Source organism: Epinephelus moara, chromosome 3, assembly GCF_006386435.1.
Source record: "Epinephelus moara isolate mb chromosome 3, YSFRI_EMoa_1.0, whole genome shotgun sequence".
NCBI lineage: Eukaryota > Metazoa > Chordata > Actinopteri > Perciformes > Serranidae > Epinephelus > Epinephelus moara.
Genome location: NC_065508.1, coordinates 37,218,940 through 37,246,748, shown reverse-complemented (window position 1 = coordinate 37,246,748; position 27,809 = coordinate 37,218,940). Strand labels below are relative to the sequence as shown.

Sequence of the window (27,809 nt, the reverse complement as noted above, 5' to 3'; positions counted from 1 at the left end):
CGATACTTAGATGCGGTTGTGCTTAGAAGTGGATGATGAAATCGTGACTGCATACGTTAACGTAGATCTGTACGTGATGTGAAATAGCTTTCAAAAAAATTGAATCAAGAAACAATGAGGGCTGCAACGGTTCTTTTCACAAATAATTGTTTTGTCTATAAAGGTGAAAAATCCTTGATGAAAAAGATTAATAAAAACTATTTGTACAGCATGTTTTATTTGACCAGCAGTTGTAAACGTATGTAGTGAAGTATCATACAACAATGAAAAGCATCGAATCCTCTCATTTGAGAAGCTGGAACCAGAGAATGTTTGGGATTTTTACTTGAAAAATGATCAAAAACAATTATCGAAATAGTTGATTAATCTTCTTTCGATTGATTAATCAATTCATTGATTCATTGATTGTTGCAGCTCTCGAAACAATTAAAGAAGTATTTCACTCCTGGAAGGATTGTCTTTGTGTAAAACTGGGCTGTCCATGCAGTACTAAGATGCAAATATTTTTTTAAATTGGTGGTACATGACCAGATAAAACAGAGAAAAAATGACCGTGGCATCTGCTTTGCTCAAGAGGTAGAAAACCTGCAAATACCAGAATGCACAGGTAAAATCAGTACTGGCAGACAGATATTGTGTTGTAGCATATATTGCCACATGTCTGACTCCAGTTACTATCAGAGCAGGGGAAGCATGTATGTTATACATTTTCAGGGTTTCAGTTCCAATCAGACATCTTTGTCTCAAATATATGCATTCATGGTCCTTATCTCTCACCCTGTGTGTGTTACTGTGTGTCTGTGCTCTGATTAAAGCACACCGTTCTGGCCCAGTGGTGGGGATTACTCTGGCTTTGTTGAAGGGGTTTAAAGAAAAGGTCAAAGTGCACCCACTTAATATGGGCCCCAAAGGGCCTTATGGGTAATTGCCAGTGCCTAATAAACTTCTAGACACCCTCTTTTTTGCTCAGATCTGGAGAGAGCGGAGGGCAGAGTGGGAAAGATCAGGGGCCCCTGGAGCCATGATCTCAGAATGGTGTGTGTCAGGGCATTGCAGCGGTCCTTTAACCCTGCGGCATGGTAATTCAGACCTGGGGTGCAACATATTGCCCTATTTCCCTCCTCACTCTGCATGATGGGACAGGTTACTGAACAATTTAGCCAGGGCTCTGTAATCTGCTGTGAATAGTGATTGGGAGAACTGTCAGCAGCAGGTACAGATAAGGTCAGGGGTGTGGTTTGGCATATCATTCCAGGATTGGAAGGGCCAATGGGATTTAGAGTGCCCCAAATGGTCTGTGGATAGTAATTGGCCATCAGGATATGGGTCTGACTAAAGCCATAAGTGGCAATTTGATCTCTCGAAGAGACACAGATAAAAAAGACAGCAACATAGTGGTTCAGAAGCCCGCAGTGGATTGTGTAGACCTGTATTTTATCAGGGCAAAGGCAAGCACAGGCACCGTTAGCTAATGAGGAAATGAAAAATAACCTCCTTTAACACTGACATGACCTTGATTACAAACAAAACAGGCTGATTTATCTCTACAGATACACACCCACACTCACACTCATTCAGAGAGGACGCCACGCTATCTTGACATGAAGAGAAATTAGCCATTGCTGTGTACAGCCTGACATTGAGACACAATGCATTTTCCACACAAACCCAGGTATTTCAGATAAAGAAACGTCAGAATTCTGAGAGCGTAAGAGGGTTTATATGGATGGATGGATGGACATATAGATATATGGATGGTGTTGATAATGGTAATGTCCTGTGCTGTCATTAGGGGAGGTGTATCATTCATAAGATGAGGTGGTGTCTCCCCTGTTGGCCTGGGACATTACCAGACATCTGCGCTGTTTCTCACAAATTTGCACACATACATGCACTCACTTTTGTGTGCGTACACACCCATGTATCGAGACAGACATCATGCACAATAGAGATCTATCTATAACAATAAATGCTTCCAAAATGCCCGGAGGAGACATTTAATGACAAACAATAACATGTGCAAGTCACTGCATTACATGAACATAAAATCTTGTGGATGGGCTGAGGTAAATATTTGTTTTAAGCCACTGGCACCAGTGGAAGATGACTCAGAGCATCCAAAAATGTTACACTTTAATTTCCCACTGCAATAACATACCATATATTCCACTCTGTTTGCTTATGTGGTCCTCGAGGCTTCATATATCAGTGAATATGTCTAAGAGAGATTTGAAAACTATTCCCTATTCTATTTATTCTCGAGGTAAATGCAAACAGATCACTTTTATATGCTACTGAAGACACATTTCAGAAGGACCACCCTTTGGACCAGATACATGGCAAATAAATCAGGTTTTACAGGGAATTACAGAGGGATTGGTCATTTTTTCTCAGGGCTGAATGGGGTTTAAATGAGTAATAGAACATTTGCTTCAACAAGATGTACTCGTACTTGATTTACAGTACACATATTGCTCACGTAAAAATGAAATAACTTGTGTTTAATTCACCTAACAATAAGCACAGACTATTTTCATTAAAACTTACTTATATAAGCATATAGTGTAAGGATGATACAAATTCAATACGAGTGCAGTAAGAGTGATGCTGTTGAATGTAGCTTGCTCCAGCTTGTTCTTATTGGACTTTCTCAAAGATTCCCCAGTGAGGGCCAAGTCTCAGATTAAATGTTAATGGAATAGCCTCATGACTGAACCATACCTTGTCAGTGCAGCTTGTAATTTGGTCTTAAACATGATTATTGATGATACTTATGCCTTAAATCATGCCGCATCTATGGCGTAGGCTCTGCCTACACGTGTGCCATTGCTGCCTATGCTGTTGCCTGACTTGCACCTGTAACTAATGTAGCTACATGTCGTGGCAATGCAGACCTTTTACTTTTGTAAGATGAAAACAATTTCCCTCAGTGGAAATGAAGCTTTTATTTACTTTTATTTTACCAATAAGAAACAATAAATTGTGAAGACAATAAAGTCCCCACAAAATAGCATTTTAAGACCTGTGTGTGATTTATCCTGACTTCATAAGAGTAGAGGAAAACTCACTAGCCACTAGGCTAATTAATGCAATGTAAAATGTCTCATGCTCATGCTAATAATGTTAGCATGTTGTATATGTGGGGAAAATGTGTCTAGCATAAAACAGTTGTTTTGTCACTGAACCTTGTTAAAGGAGCAATAAGCGAAATCGTTTCACAGCTAGGTTTGCTGTTGTGCACTGCCTGTAGACCAAAACAAAGTGTGTCATGAGCCACTCCTCCCTCTACCTCTGCTCTCTCTCTCTGGGTTAATGTCCGGAGCTTGAGCAGCAGAGAAGAGGAGGAACGTTAGCGTTAGCTCCCGGTGTTAGCACTAGCCAGGATCTGAGTCGGCTAGAGCCCACCAGGCTGCCCGCCTGGCTCACAGGCTGCCTGCTAGGCTAAAACATCGCTCTCACTCACGGAGAAGAGGAGGAACGTTAGCGTTAGCTCCCGTTGTTAGCACTAGCCGGGTCGGCTAGAGTCTGCCAGGCTGCCCGCCTGGCTCGCGGGCTGCTCAAGCTCTGGACATTAACCCATCCCGGTGTTTCCTCTGCAGCCTCCACTTCACCCAGTTTCACTCAGCTGCCCGATAAACCCGCTGCTTCTTCCCACATTAACCTGAATAACAAACCAGGGCTTGGTGCTCCGGTTGGATCCAAACAGAGAGCCGGGACTAGTTGGGAAGCTAACGGAGGCTAACCGGCTGTGCTTCCCTCCGGTCATGCTGCGGCTAACGCCTCGCCAGCCGCTCCCAGCTAGCTCCGGATTGTTATTGAGGTTAAAGTGGGAGAGGCAGCGAATCTGTGGGGCAGCTGAGTGAAGTGGAGCCTGAGGAGGAAGCACCGGTTAGCCCCGGTTTCGTTCCGCTCTCTGCCATTTCATTTCAAAAATACACGCTGCCATTGCTCACTGGCTGTAGCCTTTTATAGGGAGGGAGTGCCAAGGGCTCCGAGAGGGGGGAGGGGAGGTGGGGATTCACATGAACGTACATGAACACGCAGCTGGACCGGCTTGTAAACAATGGGCTGGAGATCAACACAGAGAGAGGGTGTGTGAGGTCATGCTATACTCCAGATGAAATTACACCTCTAGTTCCTCACATAGCAATTTTTTTATTCCTTCAATCTAGAAATGATGAATTTCGCTTATTGCTCCTTTAATAACAATAAAGCCAAATTTTGTATCGTACCTTTGTTAAAGGTTGCTGTTGTTCCTGACTTTGTATGAGTAGAGGAAAACTCTGCTAGGCTAATTTAGGCAATGTAAAATGTCATATGCATGTGCTAGTAATGCCAACATTTTGTATTTGTGGGGAAAACGTGTCTGGCAGAAGACAAGTGTTCTATCTGTGAACCTTGTGAGTTATAATGGAGTTAAATTTTGTACTTGTGTTTGAAATTGTCGCTGCCAAGCCATGTTTAATGTGTGTTTTAGGTGTGTTTTAAATCAACCAAACTTTACAGCACTTTAAAAAAAAAGCATTTGAGTGTGTAATTGCAGAGTGACACAGACACACCACTGCACAAGTATATAACAATGATGTAGGCCACTTGCGTAGAGCTATAAACTATACTATACTAAAAATCAGCCTTTATTTGTACTTATTATCTTAGTGGTACTCTTTATTTTAGTGTAAACCAGGACATGACTTGCACTTTTTAAGGTGAAGCAACTGAGTTCTCTCTGCTAATCTTTATGACAGCCTCAACAGCCCTGCAGATCTTGAAACACTTAGGAGAAGTTTGAGTCAGGACATGAGCGGAATGTCATTATATTGATATAACTTATTGATATCCTCAATGAGATATATCAATATAATGTAAGAGAGTATGCAAATCCATCGTGCTCTTCTCTTGCATCAATTAATCATCCAGCAACTCCTTGATGTCCAAATCTCATATCTTCCCTTCAAAGAGAACTTTGTGGATATTTGAGGGTAGAAATGTGATGCCCCCCAAGAGCAATTTTGAAAGAGCTGCTGCTCAACTTCGGACAGTTCTTAATAGATGCCTAGGAGAGATTGTGATGTGAAATGGTATTTTGGGGGGAGCTGCTTTTCAGATAGGTTATGGCGTCTTTCTGGAGGGTGTATTCCAGGTAGGAATGCCATAGAAACCATCTCATTGGTTTATCCCCTTTGGAAGTCCCTGGAGTGGCTGAGGCCAGACTGAGCCTGCAGGCCTGAATGGCTTTGGCCTCTTCCTGGTAGACTGGTGTTGTCAGTACATCATTCTAGATTACAAAACCATCCTCCACACGTGTAATATGAGACGTCACTGAGCCTTAGAGACTGAAATAAGAAAAGGTCCAATGCCTCCGGGTAACAGGCACAAGATGTTGACTACAGAGGGATGAATCTGGAGGTAAAGCAGGCAGGCTGACTGGAAGACAACTCCCAGTCTGTGGTTTATGAATAGTCTCCTGAAAAGCAAAATTATAACAATATTTTCTGGATAACATATTTTAAGTGGCCTCCTGCAATTGATATCATTGATTTATCTGAGGCCGTTGTTTGAATAGTAACTTGTTTTGTTTTCCACCTATCTTAATCTATTTATGTGCGTGTATTTGCCAAGGGAGTGTGTGTGTGAGGGTCAGATGAATAATTCATCTACTTTGTGTGTAAGAGCCTTCATTATTGATGTGGTGTGATGCGGCACACATGACACAGAGTCGATGAAGACCATAGGGACACCATGTTAAATTCACAGTCCTACAGTATCAGTAGCAATGTCCTGTCACTCTCTGTGTTATTCAGCTCAGTCAGACACAGAGATGATCCTAATTTTTGATTTGCAGTCATGTTGTTTATTTTTCAATGCCAAATGTCAGTACAGAGTCAACAGGACTCCATGTATGCATAGTCAGAAAGTATCAACAACAGGCTGACTCTCAGCAGAAGGTTGGCAGAACTCCATTTATCCAGCCGATCCAGATAAAACATAGGATCAATAAAGAAGTTCCAACACACTCTAACTAACCATGTCACTCTTCTTCTCTGTCCTTTCTCCAGTTCTGAGAGACGACTTCCGTCAGACGCCCAGTGATGTGGTGGTAGCAGCAGGCGAGCCGGCTGTTATGGAGTGCATCCCCCCCAGAGGCCATCCTGAGCCCACCATCTCTTGGAAGAGAAACAACATCCGGGTCAATGACCGAGATGAGAGGATCACTGTAAGTTTTTCTTTCCGTTTAAGGAAAATATAATAAGACTTGTTGAGACTATAATAATTAAGACTTATTAGACTTAATTATAATTAAGACTAAGACCTGTTAATTTGTGTGTGTGAAATTTTAGTTTGTCACTCATTCTCGAGAATTGGAAAAGATGAACCGTATTGACTATATAACCTTGTAATTGGCCAACCTGCCAGTGATTTGATTTCTTGGATGTTAGAGGTAGGATCTGATAGAGTTGACGTCTCACAGAGTACAAAAAAAGTTATATATTTATTAATTTCACAGCAGTTAATGCTAATCAAAATACTACTTTTTAAACCTTAATTCTCATTTGTTTGAAATTAAAAGGGGTACAGAGTTGACCTGTTATGGTTGAGACACACATGATAGCAATGTTATTAATCTATTAATTTTTTTTAATTTATCAAAAAATAGAAAGTTTACCAGTACATTACTGCCTTTTTGGAAGTGAGACGGGAGTTCCAAGTATATAGCCAACTCCTTTTATGCCTGATTAAATTATGTTTTTGTAGAAATCTGACGGAGATGACAATCTGAGGCACATCTTTAAAAGGCCAACATTTCCACAAACATACATTTCAGAACAAAGATGATCCTGGCTGTACATTTTTACAGCGATGTTATCACTGCATACTGTTAATTTTAGATTTGTACAGCTTTTAACTAATTTTTTAATTGAGGTTGTGAATTCTTGACTGGGACAAGGCTGTTTCTTGCACAGGGCAAGTTTGGAAGTAAAAAAAAAAATGACAGCAGATCAAAATATTTTATAAATCATATTCATTTCATACATATAAATTCTTTGAAAATAATGTTTTCCCCTAGAAATGGAACAAGTGTGTTGATAATTTACATTTTTAAGGGTTTTTTGGTTGGACATGATTTGTCCCAATTCCCAAAGAATGGGTGTTGTACAGATAATTTGCTGTTTGCAAGCCATTAGGTTTGTGCATTGTGGCGTTAGGGTGCACAAGCTAAACCACCTCATTTTTCAGGTGATCTTCCAATTCTTTTTCCTTATCCACTGAGCAATCAATAATTTGGAGTTTTGATTATTGATGAGAAGCCCCTGATTAAGAATCAATCAGGTCACTAAAAAACAGCATTGCTATTGAACTGCATTGATTCTTGTTTAATTGAATCTTGCAAGAGTGTTCATCAGAAGAACACCTTCTTGAAATAATCAGCCACACAAACTGCAGAATACAATAAAGCCAGACATGTAAACCTGCTATTTGTGATGCATGTGTGTGCGCACTATATGCCAGCATCAATCAATGCATCACGTATTGCAAACTGAGCCATGGAAGATGTGTCTATGGAAATTGGCCCAGAGCTAGACCCATTGTCAAACAGCGTAAGAACCAGCACAGGAGCCATCTGTCATTACACACACTGAACATGACGGCGCGGCCTCTCTCTAGACTAACATGCTTCAATATCCTGTTTCCAACCTCTCTCCATTTGTCTTCTTTCTCCCCCCCTCCTCCATCACCACCACTTCTCCTCCTCCTCATCTTCTTCGCTGTCCTCCTCTGCTTACCTTTTCATCCATTTCCTTCCTTGCCTCTCTCCTTTCCCTCTCCTGATCCTTTTGTTTCAGATCCGAGGAGGCAAGTTGATGATTTCCAACACCAGGAAAAGTGATGCTGGCATGTATGTGTGTGTTGGAACCAACATGGTTGGAGAGAAAGACAGTGATCCTGCTGAACTGGTGGTGTTTGGTGAGTCATTATTAAAACATCTCATTAAATTATGGGCAACGTGCAAGTACTGCATGGGAAATGAAACATATGGGAATTATAGCAAACAAAAGCGTGATTAGTTTTTTAAATAGATGCAAACAGATGCAAATATCTGTATCTTCAAATAATAATTGTTGAGGTTCTGTAGTGAAGTTGGATATAGTTGGATAAAAGATTACAGTGTAAATAGTCTCAATTAGAGTTAATGGTTCATCTGTTGAATTTTGTAAATTAATTTGACTTAGATAAATGCCCTTTGTTATAACTTAGCAAAGGACATTTATTAATCTTGAGTAAAGAAAAAGAGTAAATTACTCCAATGATAAATTTGTAATGGTTCTTATAGTAAGCTTCACAAGACACAAGTATGGTATTTTTTCGCCTTTCTCTGGATTTATTTTCTCTTGGGCTGCACTTTGTTTCCTCAGCTGATGTTGTTGGAGCAGAAGATGAATGTCTCCCTCCCAGCTGCCCTTTGCTTTGCTCTCTTGACCTCTCTGCTGCTTTCCTTCTCTCTGATTCTCTGCTTTGCTCTCAGCAGAGCAGCAGCATAACCGTTCTCAAAGTGTGTATTGATCCCAGGAAACAGATAGAAGATTGATATTTTCTTTTTAGTCCCACCAGACCTCCTCCGCACCACCACCCAGATGCTGCTCCTTTTGCACATTGTGGTGCAACAGTAAACCATAACCAAATTATCAATTTATGTTGCCTTCAAAGTGCATGGCCTGACACTTTTTCTTATATTTATTACTGCCATCTGTCAAATTTGCAAAGAAACACCTGCGCTAATTTCTTTAGGGTATCACCATTTTTAAAACTGATTATGATCTTGAGAAGAGCTTACAGTGCATATTTGTCTCTCCAGACATATGTCTCTGGTGGATTGATTCTCTCACCTGTGTATCTCAATGTTATGCACATTCCCTCTTGTTTGATAATGTTACCATGTTTAGTTGTGGTGATTTGGTTTTAGTTTTCACACTTCATTTCCTCACTGGTCACTATTTGTCTTCTTCTCATCTATATCACCGTCACTGCTGCTGTAAAAATCTAATTACCCTGGAGGGGTCAATTTAGTACAACATTTTAATCCTCTTTCCATCCTCTGTCTCTGTTTAATTTCAGAGAGGCCAGTGTTCACCAAACAGCCGGTGAACCAGGTGGTGTTGGCAGAAGATACAGTGGACTTCTTCTGCGAGGTGCACGGAGACCCAACTCCGACTGTCCGCTGGCGGAGAGAGGAGGGAGAGTTGCCCCGGGGCAGGTACAGCGGAAACAACACTCTTATGTTGTCTGTTAGAACTGCTTGATTCAGCATACCAACAATACGTGCTGGTTGCCAGGGTAAAACTCAGCAACATGTTACATTTCTGGTAACAATTGTAGTGTAGTTATCATTTCACTGATGATATAACCATTTCTAATTAAAGAGCAACTGCAGGCATGTTCTGTGCAAAGATAGGCACAATGAGGAAAGATTAAATGATTGATTGAAAAGAAGAAGAAAAGAAAAGTTCTTATCTCCTGTTTTGGAGGTATAACGGAGGACACCAAACTGAAACAAATCCTAGCTCAGATGGAGCCATAATAATTTGAATGGTCTGTCTCTATAGCCCCGTTTCCACCAAACACTTCCGGTACAGTAACTTTGGAACCAAAAGTAACCCTTCAGTCATGGCAACTAGACCCTAGGTCCATTTAGCGTTTCCACTACCAACTGTATTCTTAAATGTGGGCGGGGTTGTTGTCACTCACTGCTCCATCCAGCACTCACTGTCTTTCCTTATCACTGGTGACACAGAGGAAAGTCTGCACCTCATTTATCATCCACAGAACGGGGTCATATGCCAAAATTTTCAGAACAAAATAGAACAGCCTGTAGTGAGAGTCTGTCTCGAAAATAGCAGGTTTGTGTATTTAGTCCTTCTCAGCAGGGGTTTAGTGTTGCTGTAGCCCACAGGAACAACGCTCCGTGATGCTTTTTTTTTCTCTGAGTGAGGATTATAATATAAGCAATTCACATAATCTAGTCGAAATGAATATATATATTTCTTAAATGATTGAAGATCCACTCATTACTCAAAGTGCCTGTCATCACAGAGAAACAATAAAAACTAATGGGATGGTCAAAGTTGTCGTATTGCCATTTAAGGTGTGCTGATGGATGCACATCATCAATTCATGTGTTGAGTAACATTACAAGTAAGTGTTCCACCTTAAAATTTGCCGGCAGTAACCTTAGTGAATTAAATGATTTTTTTCTCACTACTAAGCCTCAAAACCAGCCACAACTCAGCACTGAGCAAGAGTGACCGTCTGCTACTGACCAATCAACAGACTGCAGCGTTCACAGCCTTGTGATAGTCTGGCGACCTGTCCAGGGTGTACCCCGCCTCTTGCCCAGCTGGGATAGGCTTCAGCACACCAGCAACCCCTAACAGGATAAGCGGTTATTCCAGGAATCAAAATGTTTGCCTCATATTGCATAGCAGCTTGTACAGGAAGTACAGAGACAATCATCAAAATGCTAAGCAACATATTCATTAAACAGCTGTTGAACTTGTCATATAGCTGTTAGACAGTAATAGTAATAATACCAGTGATAGTAAGTGTTAACAGTCATGGTGGTATTGCAGGGTAACACAGTTACTGAGGTACTGTGAGAGCCTTTGTGGATCTGACTGGATGAAACTTTAATGATCCCTCGGGGAAAATGCAGTCAATGTTCCCTTGTTGTCAGCAGGATTCACATCTACACAGGGTGCTGAAAGCTATACAGGACAATAATCCGAGATTTACCAAACCAAATCTCATACTGCCAACTGCATTATGTCAACTTTTCATATAGTACAAAAAACAGCTTAGTTCTTAGCCTGACAGCTCTACGTTTTGCTCTCTTGCATTTTTAAAGGTTTAATGGAGCAGATAACTTTGCAGTTTGCTCGAAGGGACATATAAAATGAGCTTGAATGTTGAAACAATGGGAGTTTTCAAAAAAGTCTCGTGCATCACTGTCTTTCCAGATTTGAGATCCGCAGCGACAACAGTCTACGTCTGACCCAGGTTCGAGGTGAGGACGAGGGCACTTACACCTGCGTGTCAGAGAACAGCGTGGGCAAAGCCGAAGCATCGGGCACCCTGCAAGTGCACGGTGAGACATGAGCATGCATCAGAAATGTTTTAGTAAAAGTTTGTTGTTCAAGCTACTGAGATCCCAGCTGCACTTACTGACAGTGCCAGCTGGCTGCTCAGTCATGATGGAGCTGTTAAATTTTGAGAATGAATACAAGTGGATTTGCAAAATGTGTAAATCACAAAAACAAATCGTTGTAGCAACTCATTTCATTTAATATTATGTGTGAGAAATATATAAAAAAAATGACACAATGTTTTTACTTTTTCCCAATATGCTGATAAATTTGATAGTATCATTTTCTCAATAACAGAAAGGTAGAAATCTGCCACCAACTACAAAAGGTCTTAACTTGCTTTATTTCAATACATATCATCCAACAAGTGGAATTTCTGTGGAGGCAGTTCTGCACTGGCAGAAAATTTGATTTTAACACTGAATAGATGAGTAAATTATTTGCACAGATGGACAGCCTTGCTATGATGCATCACGAAACATCTCACCTACCAGCATGCTCTTATTTAACTGTTCTTCCAGAGTCTGATTCTGATTTTTTTCGGTGAATTACATTTGGTAGCTTTCATGGAAGATTTGCCATCAAGTCGGTTTTCTCTTAAGCTGTAGTTGGTACCTTTTATAAAAAAAACAAAAAACAAAAAACGAAGCTTTGCTGAAACTGTCACTATGTCCAAACTGTAGAACATGAGATAGATAATCTGTGGAAAAAAATCCGACACCTCTGCCTACTCTATTGCCTCATAGGGCTTTCTCATTTAACAGCTAAACAGTAACCAAAATATGTTCCTGATAACATTTAAGGTGAGAAATAGGCAATGCAGTAACAGAATCCTGATTGATATTTGATCAGTGCTGCCTAGTTTGACAGTTGACTGCAGTTCGCAAGCAGTGATTGATGTGATTGCTGCGACAGAGACTCTTCAGCTCTGATTGGTTGCTTTCTGTAAGCCACTGTAGATTTGAGCAAATACCATTAGAGGCAAAACAAGTGGAGGGGTCTTGTTTTTTTAACAGACTGTCTGTCTTATATTTGGATTAGGGGTGTAACAATACACATATTGAAGCGTTTGGTACGAGGCTTTCGGTTCGGTACACATTACAAACCGAGCGCTAAATTAAAGTATCCTATTACATTTGGAAAATAAGATATACAGCTTAAACAGTGCTTCATAGAATGTTCTCAGTGCCACAGGACAGGCAACATGCTGTCTGTCTCCCCCAGAACATTCTACTCCTGTGAGACACACTGGGAGGCAGCTACGCTAAGCTAGCTTGTCGCAAGATGGTTAGTAGAACAGAATTGCTTCTTCTTTTGTATTTGTTTGTAACTACAATGCCACATTTTATATTTTATAAGGAGCTGTTTCTGTCACTCATGTATAGCTCCGTCACTGCTCAATGTAAAAAAAACATCGTACTTTGTGAAGTTAGTTTTAATGATTTAAAAATGTTAAGACTCTAAGAATGTTCTCTGGCATTTATACTTTTTTGCTGTATTGAAAACGCACAGAACCGTGAATTTTGTGAACCGTTACACCCAGAGTCTGGATGTAGTGACATGTTCAGCAAATATGACAAAAAGTTACTATAATAAAAATGACCTACTACAGCTTTAAGATCATGTTGAATAGTGTCCTCAATGTCCACAATGTTCATACGATATAGCCTTTAAGAAGAAAAATCATTGAAGAGACAGCGAGATAGACAGTGTCTCTGGTTAAAACTCCCCATAATGCCACTGCTAACATGCTCTTAACTGAAACTATAAGAGAGGAAAAAAAAGAAAAATGGATTTTTAAGTTTCTTTCAAGCACCGACTCGTCATCCCTCTGGAGAGAGAGCTAAGATCAAAAAGCCCTGAAATTGCATTAGAATAAAGTCAGTCCCTTGAAGAGAGGCACTCGGAAGAGAAATCTGTCATTTGTGATGATAAAAGAGAATATTTAGAGTTTTACTCAGTAACAGTTAATTCAGTGGGCCGGCCCTCCAGTATGTACTTACATTCCTAACATCTGTCAGGACATTAATGCTGACATACTACGTCCACATGCGTGCACTGACAAACACACAAAACACACATGTACACACTCCTGCACATGCAGAAATGCGCTTTATTAATAGAATTTTGCAGCAGAATGAAGAAGTCATTTCCAGCAGCAGCTGTTAGGCAAATGGAGATTGATTGTGGGTTGGTGCATGCAGCTGCAGTATTAGCCCCCCCCCCCTGTTTAAAACCACGGATCAATCAGAACGCTGCCTCTTATCTCCACGTGTATGTCCACATTCAGCTCATCATTCCTCCTCCCACTCGCCCACTGTTCCTTTCTTTTGGGACCACTTCATTTAAATAGCAGACAGTTTCACTTCAGTCCATTCACATTCAGTGATTATTCATGTTGAATAGACCTGAGCGGCTGTGGTGCTCCAAAGTTTCGCTCTGTCTTGTTGAAATATTTCATCCATTACCACTGTTCATCATGAACTCATCATCTCATTCTCATTCATCTCTTCTTTTCCTCTTTTCTTTTCCATCCCTTTCTGCATCACTCCATCGCAGTCGGCCCATCCAGTGAGTATTCCATTTCATCCCATCTTATATCTGTGTGTGTGTGTGTGTGTGTGTGTGTGTGTGTGTGTGTGTGTGTGTGTGTGTGTGTGTCTGAGAGAAAGAGACGTAATATGAGAGAGAGAGGAATACAGATACAGACCATGTTGCCATGTTGGAGACAACCACTACCACTCTTACTTTTTTTATTTTGGCCAATTAGTAATAGAGAATAGTCAATTAGTATTTAAGTACCTTTGGAGGCGCTGGAAGTAGGCTTTTGATTTTGCACAACTGCACTCCAGTCATGCTTTAAAGCATCTAGTTAGAGCTTCCGTTACTACAAAGAAAAAGATTCCATCAATACCATATTAAGTTTAGTACTCAGCTCCTGAATACATGGAATAAAAAGGGAATTACACCAAACAAAATCCTAAATATCCCACACACTATAAAATAATTTAAAATAATTCGTAGTGCTGCACTAACATGCTGATTAATCATGTATGTGCTGACAATTTAATTTTCTCGCTGGAAAAACAGTGCCTCTGTACTCTGAAAAATAGTCATTTTACAGCTAAGAGAGCAGCGTAGTTTGGAAGCTGACAAACTCATCATATAACACCATCTGCTTGGGCATGATATCATTTCTAATTGTGTGTGTACTTATGTTGATTAAATTGCAAAAAGCTGTGAGTTGAATTGAGGCACAATCTCATGTGTGTCGTGAAATGGAGAAATACCAAAGCTGCAAAAGTAGACCTTTTTACCCTGGAAGGGAAAATATTGTTTCTTCACAGCAATGTATTACAGTGCAGGAGCTTTTCATTGGCATTCCTGGAAGACAAACATGAAATTGAGGAAAGGAGTTGCAATTTTTCCACAGGTGTCTGAGAAATGGGCTGTCAGACCAGCCCTCTTACTACCTTCGCATCAACAGAAATGGAATAAAGAGTAGGGAGTGTAAATGATGGGTTTCAGGAACAGTTTAGGTTACACAACAAAGGGGAGTGTGTGTTTAGAGGACGTGTCGTCTTTGTGTATGTCCGTGGGTTTTGACTCTTCACTGTACATTTCCATATCTGAAAGGGCCTTGATGCTTTAAAGGTTGACACCACTCTAACTTTTCATCTTTCTCGCCTCTCAGTCACTTCACATAATGCGTAGGCAGGGGCAATTGAGAGGGATGAAATAACACTTTTAAGCTATGATACACACTGGCAGAGAGCAACAACAGATTTATGTCTATTACAGAAACACATCTCTGTAGCAGAGGACGGACAAATAAGAGCAAATGGTGTGAATAATCCCACATCAGTCCACACTACATGAAATAAACCTGTCTTAACCCGTGTGACTCTAACATTAGGCCCTACATCTGTTAACAACAAAGAATCAGCTAAATAGATTGCAATAGCAATAGAATATTTTCTTCAGACAAGGGCAAAGGCCAGTGTGAATAAATGGGACAGGTTGGTGTGGAGTGCAGAGAGGAGAATCTGAGTATTTTTTCTTTTCATCTGATGCACTCTTTTTTTCTATAGCACAAATCAGGCTTGATGCATGTTAGATGGCATCAGTAACATCTCACATTACCTAGCCATGATTTCCATGTTGACGCTCGTCAGAAAAACAAAGTGGCTCATTTGATCGTTTCCACTACAAGACTGTGTGCTACCAAACATGCCTGATAGCCATCAGGAAACTCTGAAGAGGGCTGAGGGCAACAGCGACAAATGAACTGGAACACGTCAGTCCTCTCACTGCAGGGGGGCACAAGACTCCAGAGAGACCTAGCTGGAATGATGATCTAAAACAGTAATTTGGTCTAGTTTCCCATTTGCTTTCAAGTGTGCCCTATTGCCTCCTGGAGTAACTCAGTATGTTTACATGACACAAGAGAAAATAGATTTGTTGTGTTAGTCCGACTAAAAGCAGTCTTTTAAAATACATGTGAATATGTTAGACCGACTTCAGTCGTACTGAATTGAATTTCTCCATGTCAGACTAACACACCCAGATAATGTGATTGGGAGTCAAATTACTCTTGCGTGTACAGTTGCTCTGTGCATGCACCACAGTTTCTGACCCAGGCTTTGACCTGGAAATTGAATAGCATTAAATGCATAACAGAAGAAGAAGCCAGTAACAACATGGCGAAATCATCCAGTTCTGTGCATTTTTGGACAGACAAAGAGACACAGTTCCTGCTGTGTCATCTGAAATGTACAGAGCTGGAAAGTTGTCCACTATGGTAACAGTTTGCCTCCAGCTAACCGTAGCTAACTTGTTTGTTGATTGTTTGGTCTGTGACGTAATAGGTCAACCAGAAAAAGGTCCAGTGCTAACAAGCTGAAAGGGGGCATATCGCCACCTTTCATAGTTGAGTCTTAAATACTTTGGTCAACAAATCAATTCCCCTCCCATGCTTGTATACTGGGACAAGGACAGCAGTCCAATTAAATGGCCTAGCCAAGTTATAATCGTCACTCTACTTAACTGTGCATGTAAACGTACTGATTGAGTGCAACCCTTTATTTGCTATATATTATATTGGGATTGCTTACTAAATAAAAAGTACAGAACAGGAGCCTCATTACAGAAAAAAAATATATGCTTGTCCTGTCTTAACTGACGTTTCAAAGATTAAAAAAAAAATCCTATTTTCCCATTACACAAGGAATTCCCAGATTCATGGCTGTGTCCTACCCTGTCTCAGACCTCCTATCTTAACTTAAGAAATCCTAGCTCCTAAATCGTAAAAGTGTAAATTTGATTCTTCAGTCTGCACTCATCCTGTCATGGCTGTAGCTTTTATAGTGTACCAGTAGGCTCAAGATGGACAGACATAATATCATCGGCTCTCTTGTCACTGACTAGCTAGTTCGCTATAATGGACAAAAAAAGATGGGCGTTCAGTTTTAGCCACAATGTGTCACAGGCAGTTATCATGTTGGAAAAGACACCCCACCTTTTCAGGAAGTTTTCTTCTCAATTATTTGAATTAATTAATTATTTGATTAGAGCTATTTATTGAAATTAAAGTGTTGTCATACGGTTACAGCAGCCCTTCAGCCATATTTCAGTGTTCATGATGGTCCCCATCTTCACTGTCATTAACATACAGACCTAACAACAGTACCTGTGCCATTTTTGTTAGTTGTTTTGAGTTTAGCACAGGGTCTACTCTATCCTAACTTAGGATTCCTAACATGGTAAATCCCTAACTTAGGACAGCTCTGTAATAGCGAAATTCCTACCCTAAGTCTTTGTAATACCAAAAATCCTCAATGTCATGTGTAACTGAGAGCAGATAGGATTTTAGACTTAGGAAGTTTCTGTAAACAGGCCTCAGGACTGGCTGTGTGTCCTGTCAACTTGAGTCAGTCCTGTCTGTAAAGGCCCAGACACACCGAGCTGATGGTCGGCTGTTGGTCAGTGTTGGGATGTCAAGGAGCCTCTGTCACCCGAGTCTTTTGGTGTGTCCTGCAGCATTGGGTACTAGTTGGCCGTAGTTGTTTGTTTTATTCCGGCCGATCCAGCATGTTGAATCTTTGTCATAGATGGCAAAGCCTGTCAGTGAGAGAAATCACTCTAATTGTCAGTTCAGCTCAGCGGACGAGAAGAGAAATGAAAGTAAAGGAAAGTAAACAAATAACTAAAGTCAAGAAGGAGGGAGATCAAAACAAACTTATTATATAAGTTAAGATTTTTTTTTTAAAACCATTGAGCTCTTTACAGAAACTATTCGTAGTTGTTTGTGTTATTGTTTACTGGCTCACGGTAGACATAATTTATTCTTTCAACATCTGGTTGTGTTTTTAATGTGCTAATTGGCTAACTAGTGAAAGGACTGACAAGATCAGTCTCCCGGTTTTCAATTTTGAATGAAGAATAAAGACTATCGCTGCCTGCTAGTATGATGACTGATTTCCTCTCACGCAGGCGCAGAGCGTATGTGCTAGTTGGCTGTTGATTGTAATGTTTGTGGTGTGTTCATGTGCAACTTTTTGGCCAAAACACAGGCTAGGTGAGGTGACGCAACAGCAGGCCTTCGGCACAACTAGTTCTTTGATGTGGGTTTGGTGTGTCTGGGCATTAAATGTGCAGCCAGCTTTGGGGAATGAAGAGGCAAGGATAGGGGAAGGACAAAAGAAGAAAATGGTACATAAAAGGAAAACAACTGCAGGTTGTAGCACACATGTTGATAAATCATGCTTTGTAAAGCACATGTACAGACAGGAGTCAGGATGACCTTCCCATGAATTTTATGCAATAGAATTTTTATATCATGTACCTCGTACAGAGGGTTAACTTGTGGGAGCTATGACATTATAAAAACAAATAATTGCATAGCTGCTTCTATAACTTACACTTAGCCTATTAAAAGCTGTACCAGCCCTCCAATTCATATATTGATGTTGGATAAACAAGGAGGAGTTCTGGGAACAAAGGTCCCACTCCAAATTAAATAAAAGCATAGATGAATTATGGTCCTGATAGAATTCATTACGAAATAACCACCTCCTCAATCATCACTTCAGAATGGAAACAGCATCAGGAAAAATGTGTATGCGTCTGAGAGAGAGAGAGAGTGTTGTATAAATGATGAAGCTGAAGACTCGTGCAGCAGCAGCAGCAGCAGCAGCAGCAGCAGCGTGAGAGTGTGTTTACTCAAGCGTATGTGTGTGAAACAGGCTGTCTGCATCAGCGTGGGACTGTGACAGCTGCCTGTCACATCGAAGCCCCTGAGGAACTCCTGCTGGGAGTGTGTGTGTGTATTTGTGTTCCCCTGTGTGTGATAGCTTCAGTATGTTGGTGCAAATCGCACGTCAATTGTGCATTTAGGGGGGTTGGGGGAGGTAAGATGCTTTTGGTTGTAAACACTTTGTCTGCCTTTGCTATGTGATTGAGCAATACACACGGTTTTCATACAACAGCAGTGGAACAAATGGCACACTCTGATCTGTCTTAGTGGGAACACAGTATGTGGTGAGCAGCTGAGTTGGCTGAAACATTTGTCTGCTGTATTTAGTTCATGAGTATCTTCCATTGATTATGTTCCCTCCCAAACTTCTAAAGCTGGGATCAGCAACCCTGTCAGCAGACAAGAACTTCAATATTGGACAACCCTAACCCCCCAATACCCATCAATGCCAAATTTTTGGCTATACTAGGTTAAAGTATACTAGGTTAGCAAAGATTGTGCTTATGGCAAATAAGGTATGGTAAGGTTAGGAAACTAAAACATTATATGACACCATCTCCTGCCTCCTGCATTTAAGTCAAATTCACTACACTCCCATCTAACACCCCAACCTCCACACCCTTACTTTCTGCCTCGCTCCATAAAGGGCACGCTACCTCTGTTCGCATGGAATATGAGCATGATTCCCAGATACTGCTTTGGGATCAAAATACATGACATATCCCTAAAATGGCCAGATGCAGCAGACATGGGACGTCCGAATTGAGAATGAGTGCAGGGCACAAAAATGGTGACAAAATGAAAAACCATTTCTTGGTCTTGGACACCTAGCAGGTCACATTTGCTGTGCCTTCTGTTGGCTAGCATGACAAACGCCCTTTTTCATAGAGATCACGTGATAGGGCCGCTACTAAGTCCCTTTGCTTTTTTTCCAAAGAACAAAAAATGGGGGCATAGTGCCGCACCAGTGTGTGATATTAGACAACATGCCGCCATTACGAAAGCACAAGAGGTATTATGGGCATGGCAAGTAACACAACACTGTCAGTCTCTAGTGTGACATATAACATATGTATAGGTAGCCTCAAACCTGCACCATAGATGTTGACATACTTCATCCTGGGAGTTTCTCTGGCTGCTCCTGCCTGATCACCAATGGATGCCATGCATGAAGAACGCTACAAGCTAATATTCCTTAAGATAAAATTTGTAGTCTGATATTGTGTTCTGCCAAGATGTGGCAGAACCTGATTACATCACCTGCTATAGAACCCTCTAAATTATGTGTCATCTGATGCCATCATAAAGTAATTCTAACGTTCACCACCTTTTCTAACACTACGTTTAAAGGGTTAACTTTAAATGGCCAATGTAAAAAGTAAGGATTGGCCAAAATGACTTCACTTTTGCAGGATTTAAGAGAATGTTTAATTCCCATCACACAGAAACACACACAAGTATTCAAAGAGACCACGCACTTCACACTCAGACAATACTTTCCTTCTGCAGTTTGACTCTTTTATCGTAAAAGCTGTGGAAGTTTAACTTGCAGGTCTTGTTTATTTTTGCTTCCTCTTGGCATGTTAGCCTTGTTATGTGTTCTCCAGTTCCGGCAATATCCAGCATATAAAAGAAGTCTCCAGGCTCCTTTAAATTCCTGTCTCAAGTGTTTCATTCTTTATTTAGATGTTCCCCAGTTTACCTCCCTGACACAGCCTCTCGCAGTTATCAGTTTATGTGCCATCATTTTTGTAGATCTGGTTATATACTTTATGAAATTGGAAAGTTAAGGTTCGGTGGTGTTTGATAAGCAGTGACACTCTTTCTGTCCTTTTTAACGGCACTTTGAACAATAAAAGCTGTCATACCTTAAAGCTAGCAACCCAGAATACCAACCTACTGTACAAGCAACGTGCTGTGCAAATAGCTTCCATGACATGCAGGCATTGTTTGCTGATTTTTGTCATGTATATTTCAGCTGCTCTGTTACAATCCATCTCCCTGCTTCTACCCCATGTGAGGATGCTAATGTCTCTCTCTGCCCTAAATCTAAAGCTCAGTGTCGCGCCGAGTGCACCCATTATTGCTAATTATTTATTACAGCCTCAGGCAATGTGCCGGCTTGCCTCCTCAAATCAAACATTGTTATTCTCCAGACAGGGCTGCGTAGCGCACCAAAAACGGCATTTTAATAGCCTGAATATTCCAAGCTGTCACTGTATTTGGGTCAAAGTTATGGCGATGTGTCAGGCGCGAGGGGAAAATGTTCAGGTGTTGACAAGTTTTTGTAAAATGACCTGTTTAGCATGATGTTCTTATACAATGTCTTTTCTCTGGTGTGTTTATCACATCTGTATGTGCACAAGCCGGGAGTTGCATTACATAAGAAGTATGTATTACACTGCATTTCTTTAATATTTCAGGCCTTGCATCAGTCTTGACAGGAAGCCTGTCCTTACGGTAGCTGGGAAGTGAAGGCAGGGGTTCAGTGCCACCAGCCTGTATTGCACTGTTGTGGTTCACATCCGAAACATAGGGAGCATCGTTGGGCTTTGACCTTTAGGGTTACTGGGGGGCTGCGTCTTCAATCCCATGACATGACCCTGCCCACTGTGGCCAAGGCCCCCTTAGCTGTGATTTATCTTGAGGTTGACACATGGATCTCCTCCTGCTGTGTGATGGGGCCAGTGGTGGAAGCAGTCTTAAGGACGGCAAAGGGCAGGGCAATTCCCAAGGCAGGGGATCAAAACGTTTATGCAGGGTTATTAAATGAAGCTTGAATACTCATCTGAGCTTAGTGATTACAGGAAACAGACAAGTCACAAAGAGAGGGGGGCTAGGTAGAGACAACATTTCACGTAAAACAAATTTTCAATACTTGATACTCACCTGCTTTCAATGCTAGCTTTTCTGGCTTGACCCTTAATTTTTGCTGCTCTGTTTATCTTGTTATTTTTTTTTATCTTGCCTGCTGCTTTCTCTCCCTATAAGGATTTAATCAAACTCTAACCCTCTCAACAAAATGTAAGAGACAACATCCTCCTCTGAGCTAACTAATGTCAGCAATCATTTCTCAAGATGTAATTGCTTTGGGCTGATAAATTGAAGCAAAGTTACACATCATAATACCTGTCATGGTCAGTTTTTTTCTCTCACTAGGTATCTTTCCATCACTCGTTTAATCCATCATTGGCTTTGCAAATTGAAAGGAAAGGCAAGTTGTTGCATGTTTGCGTGTGTGTCAACTAGAGTATATTGTAAGGAGCACATACAACAACATGGCCAGCTGTATGCAAGAAACCCCAAAGCAAGGAATTTTTATTCAAAAAGCACATTTTACACACAGAGAGGTTCAAGGTGCTGTGAGAAGTTAGAATAGAATGAAAGTAGACACTGCCATTCAAATCAACATAGCAGGATGGTCAGAGCGTGTGTACCTTTACCACTGCAACAGTTGTAGTGGGCTAAGTTCTGTATAAACTTTAGTAAAAATAAACCAAACAGCTGCAAGTCACAAACTAACTGAGGTGAGGTTTGGCAAAAACAACCCAACGAGTAGTAGAGTAAAAAGAAGCACAGAGAGAAAGCCTTGCTGCTTGAGAGGAATTGAGGATTGTGACAGTATTAGCTACTGAGAAATGTTTTGCATTACTGCCCATAGTTTCAGCTGGGAGATGTGTTCGAGCAGAGACTTCACTACTTTTGTACGTATGTTACGTAAAATAAATAATAAAATAAAATAAAAAATAAAGTCATAGGACAATGAGAATAATCTTGCACATATTTTCCTTAGTGAGAAAAAAAAATACAACCACAAACAACATTTCTCTCTTTCACCAAACTTTTTCTTTTTTCTTTTTTTTCTCATTTTCTTTCAAACTTTGACATAAGCAAAATAAATCTCACCAAAAAAAATCCTTGTCTCTAGCCCCTTTTCCACTGTACAAAAAAAAAAATTAGTACGTGCTGAGTCTGCCCCTCTACCAGCGAGATGCAATGATGCGCCACCACAGAATACTGTCTGTCTCCTTCCAAGCAGCGCTCAAACATCGATCCAGATCAGTCTGCACAAAGTTTGAAAGGGAGACTGAATAAGATATATCTATATAAAGCTATATAAAGATATATCAAAAAAGTAACCTCTGTAAAGGTTTCACAGGCCTCAATGCTGCTTTTTACTGTTTACTATCCTGTTTTCTGGCCTGTCTGTTACTTATTATGTGAAACACCAAAAAACCCAGCACACTCACCCAGAGGCATACTTGTTTGCCGCAGAGAAGTGTTCACATTTCTGGTCTACTGGCAATGGAAATATGGCCTTGTTAGCAGGTTTACTCATGTTTAAAAAAAAAAAAAAAAAAAGTGTACACGCACTAATTTTAGTGGAAAAGGCGTAACAATTAACTTACACCAGAACTGCTTGAGAACACTATGGTTTACAGTTTGGATTTAAAAACTGCAATGGTTGGGGTATTCCTGAAGCTCTGCAGCAAATGTCAGGGTGCATTATGACTTTTCAGTGTTCTGAAATTTTTGTTTTTCCTTTGTGCAAATTTAACTATCACATAAAGAATGTGGATGGAAACTCGCCTTTTATTCTTTCTCTTTAGCTGGTGAGTATTTTTTTTCTGTTATTTGTCTTTCTATTCTTTGGGAAGCTTCTCCTCCTCCCCGTCTTTCTCTTTCTCTCAGTTTCTCTCAATGCTAATTGAGACAGAGAATGAAAGAGAAGCAGGAGATCAGGTGGGAAGATGAGAAATCAATTAGGACTGGTGGAGGGCATCATTATGCATTCACATCCCCTGTGGAGGAAGGCCTGTCACTTGCTACAGAATCAATAGAAATCAAAGAGGTGTGTGTGTGTGTGTGTGTGTGTGTGTGTGAGGACACAAACACAGACTTCCCACCCCTGCCCTCCATCTATGCTCACAGACATCTGATTAGCCTGGTGCCTGGGATCAAAAAGGTGACCCACAAACCCGGATTTAGGTTCCTGTGTGGTTGCCTTCTCGATAGGCTCTCCACCCAAGCATTGGAGATTGATTATCTTAGCATATAGCTTAACCAATAGGCATCAATCAAAGCCAAACAAATCAAGGACACAGATGATCTATGTTGTATCCTTATCCTTGTAATAGTAGTTCCAGGTAGGAGGCACTAAATTTAGGAATGCAGCCAGCAGCTGAAAGTCCCATTTGCACATTCCTGTTGGCATCCAAGGGCTTGTGAATATTAGAAAAATAAGTGTGAAAATGGATTACAAGTGACTGAGGTATGTGCATGTTTGTTAGGCATGTTTGTTGCGTGACTCTGATGAATGTAATGAATGGAGGCAAATGAGACATGCAGGAGAGGAAAGGGAGCCTGAAGACTCCAGAATGCCTGCGTCCAAATCCAACACTTGTTGAGGCTTTGTGTTAACATATTTCTGTTAAGTACATGGTAAAACAATTATCAAATTAAGCTTTGTTTTTCTTGCTCTCTTGCTTTGTTCTCTCATTGCTTCTCCCTCTCTGTAGTTCACCTGCTACCTCTCTCAATCACAGCTCCCTCTGTTGCTCTCGCTCACTGGTGGTCTCAGCATGTTCTTACACATTTTCTCCTTTTTTGACTTATCAAGGGGCAAACAACATTGTTTTTACATTCAATATACTTTACACTCCGCTTCAAATGTCGATGCAAGTCCATACTACCCTGCAACATACAGTGAAGTCCTTTTCCTACTAAAAAAACCCCCACTAACACTTGCTAAAATCTGGCTTTTGTATGTAATAGGAAATGTTACAATCTGCATTCACTCCCAGTCAAATAATTTGGCAGTAGTCACAGGTATTTATCGGCTACGGCTCCAATCGGCAGTGATGGAAATACTACTAGAGACTGCGCTAATATTTTAGCCCAGTCGATGAGCGGTGACACACTGTCACAAAATACTGGCCATCTCTGCCCAAGCAGCGCTCAAACAACAATCCAAATTAGTCTGCACTGAATTTGAAAGAGAGACTGAATAAGTAAGCGATATACCACTGTAACATTTTCACTGGCCCCCATGCTACTTTCTACTGTTTACTATCCTGTTTTCCAGCCTGTCTATGATGTTGAATGTGACACGCCAGCAAAAACAAACAAACAAAAAACAAAATAGAAAGGTGGACTCGTCTGCTGCAGAGCCGTGGACATAGCTCTGGACTAATGGCAATGGGAAAGAAAGGAGTCTATAGCCTATTTTTAGTGAGAAGTCCTGTTTTTCCCATTTGATTTCATCTCTGCCATAAATGCTTAATAAGGCCTGGATTTCATTATCGGTATATCTTTCGTAGGCTCTATATTGATGTGTTGATGTCGATGCATAAAGAACAACAAAACTATCCCATGAATGTTTCCTGCAAGTAATCGGCCAATCAGAAATGTTCAGCACTGCAAGCCCCACCCCCAAAGTTCCTGTACTTTCAGTAAGTACTACCTTCTGATGAGGGACTTTTTGGGGGCAAAAGAATGTCCCCGGAATTGAATTTGGAGCTTGGTCCCTGTGGTCAAAACAAAATTAGTTCCTCGACAGGCTCCTAGTTCGCGGGGGAAGTTTCTGCGGTCATAAAGGTTGTTTTTTTTCCACCTGTTACTGTCCTAGAGGAACTAAATGTAGTCCCAGGTTTCTCCTGGTGAAATGCAATTACTGTTCCTGAGTGTCTAGAACTCTGAAAGTGGGAGCAAAAAGCAAACACTGCCCTGGCTTTGGAGACTACATTACTAATTTTATAGTAAAGGAAAGATTAAAGTTGATGTTGTTTATTGTGTGAAAAAATATTACGTCAATAGTTGCTGCTAAAACTGTGTGTCACTTAATGGATTCTTTTTTTTCTCAAGTAACTTCAAATAAGAACATTTTATATATGAATTTAAAAAGACTGGTTCATTATTAAACATCATTATTGTCATTGTCTGCTTTGGCCTTTTCCCCTCTCTTGCCTTGACATCTACTTGACATAAAATCCTCTTATGTTAAAATATTTAATCACCGGCAGCCTTGATTGAATATTTGGGCATAATGTACATTTGATCATAGTGAGTGTTAAAAGCAAGTAGCAGCTGATAATAGAGTAACAGCAGGGTGATGCTGTGTTTGATAGAGAAACTTCTCTTGACTTTGTTGCCTCTACATCAAAAAACCTTCATATTTACATATTTATACTTTCTTTTAAACCTTCGTCCCACGTGTGGCCTTTAGTGTCGGTGTTTGAGTGTTGGTGTGTGTGTGTGTGTGCGTGTGTGTGTGTGTGTGCGTGTGTGTGTGTGTGCGTGTGTGTGTGTGTGTGTGTGTGTGTGTGTGTGTGTGTGTGAGAAACAGATAAAGAGACAGAGAGAGCGCGAGTGAGAGAGTTGTCAGTTATGAGTTGCTGTCATCACTGGTGGCCTGGCTGTCACGGCTTAAATGGGACCTGTTATCCTCACTTTTACGTTCATATTTGTATTTTGGGTTTCTACTAGAACATGTGTACATGCTTTGATGTTCACAAAACACTTTTTCTGCCTCATACTGTGCTGAAACACCTGTTCTCACCTTTTGACTGAGACTCTCTTGTAGCACTCTCTGTAAGCCACCATCTTGAAAAAGCCCTGTCTGCTCTGATTGGTCAGCTTTTTCAGGTCTTCAGTACTATATCTGCAATCTCTACATCTCTGCATTGTCTTTGTAGCCAGGGTAATGACTTGAGAAAAGTAAAGTACTGAACATCTGACACTGTAACATTATAGTATATATATGATAGAACATTAGAAAACTTATAACAAGTTCCCCTTTAAAGCTACAGATGGTAAGTCTCATAAAAAACACAGCTACTTTTTTTCACATTTGCTGAAACTGGGTCCGCACCATTAGCACGCCGAGTAGGCAGAGTCTGCACACCATTCAACAGTTATTGGAGGCAGCAGATTTCAACAGTAAGAGTGGCGTATACGTCACCACAACCACATGGCCTCTATAAACACAAACAAGTCAAAGGAGATTGATAAGACAGAGAACTAATGAATGGCACACAGGATTACATAAAATCATGTTGTGAACATTACCATCCATGCAGGTAATTATTTGTCAACAAGGAAAGCTACCATAGCTTTTGCCCTGAAGGTCGACACTGTTGTATGTTTTGTCAGCTGACAATTACATGGTTACTGCCACTGGCTGACAGATTACACTCCATTCTAACAGCTTTCCTGGCCCTCGCCATTACATGTTATGCAGTGCATTGATGCACTGAAATGGAGTGGACCCACTGTCACTATATTCACACAGTACTAAATAATACTAAATTATAAAAATCCCCTGCCTGCTCTATTGCCTTGAAACATTCCTAATGGCCTTACGGCATGTAAACGAAAACAGCAAATCAGAGCCCAGGAGTCTCTAAAACAGCTGTCAATCATTTAAATCACTTCTCAAAAACTGTGATCAATCTTTCAGACAAGGCAGCGCACTGTTTGTGACCTGGGTGCCATGTTAGATACAGCTGAACTTCAGTACCAAGCACTGCCCACCAGCCAGACAAACGTTCTCATTTTACAGCTAAACAGTCACTAAAATGTGTTTCTGAAAACATTTCAAGTGAAAAATAGGCAATGCTGTTATTTATATTTGATCAGCAGTGCCTCATTTGACAGTTTAACCGCAGTTTCCAAACACTGATTGACATGATTGGCAGCTGCCTTAGAGACTCCTCGGCTCTGACTAGTTGTTGCTGACTGCACTGCAGTCTGCTTCTAGCAAAAGCCATTAAAGGCATTGGGGGGAGGAGGGACATGATTATGTGGTTAATGTATTTATTTAGGAATAAAGTGACAATTTCAGCAAATATGACACAAAGCTATTTTCATAAAAGTTACCAACTGTACCGTTAATACAGTCAATACCCCCTTTTACACTGCCTGTTCAAAGCGGGACTGTCTCGTCGTTATGCCATCTTGCTGTGCTGTATACAAGGTATAATCGCAGAATGGGAGACAGAGTGGTCTCGCCTTTAAGCTGCCACAGGAGGTAGTAACAGCACTGCAACAGTGTCTGTATAAACAGGACCATGGGCAGGACAGGTATGACATTTTGAGAATGTGTTGCGCGTGCGACCCACCGTGGGAGATTTAAAAAGTAGCTGTTAGCGGCTAGCTCAAGAAGAAGAAGAAGAGCAACCATAAATGTCTGGAAATCGGGAAAACAATTAGATTTGGGAGCTCCTTACCTATCGAGCAGAGGACGAGATCAGCTGCCATATAACAGAGAGGGTAAATGATTGTTATTGCCATGTTATGCCATTGTTATGTTTATAAAGTGCTGCTGCTGTTTTATGTCATACAAGAGGCTGACACTGCTGTGTTACATGTCATGCATGTCACGCTTTGTTTGATTGGTGATCCAGTCTGTAATCACA

The 27,809-nt window shown here is 40.8% G+C and overlaps 1 protein-coding gene across 8 annotated transcripts in view; it reads left to right on the top strand.

The window, feature by feature from the left end:
• Positions 1–27,809, top strand: part of robo3 (roundabout, axon guidance receptor, homolog 3 (Drosophila)) — a 210,884-nt gene that overhangs the window by 138,739 nt on the left and 44,336 nt on the right. For 5 of the 8 annotated variants that reach the window (XM_050035350.1, XM_050035318.1, XM_050035301.1 and 2 more), the window contains exons 3-7: positions 6,057–6,214; positions 7,845–7,965; positions 9,115–9,253; positions 11,013–11,140; positions 13,698–13,709. In XM_050035350.1, coding sequence (XP_049891307.1) covers positions 6,057–6,214; positions 7,845–7,965; positions 9,115–9,253; positions 11,013–11,140; positions 13,698–13,709 — 558 coding nt within the window. The remainder of the gene's footprint in view (positions 1–6,056; positions 6,215–7,844; positions 7,966–9,114; positions 9,254–11,012; positions 11,141–13,697; positions 13,710–27,809) is intronic. The other 3 variants (XM_050035341.1, XM_050035327.1, XM_050035309.1) reach the window with 1 other exon arrangement.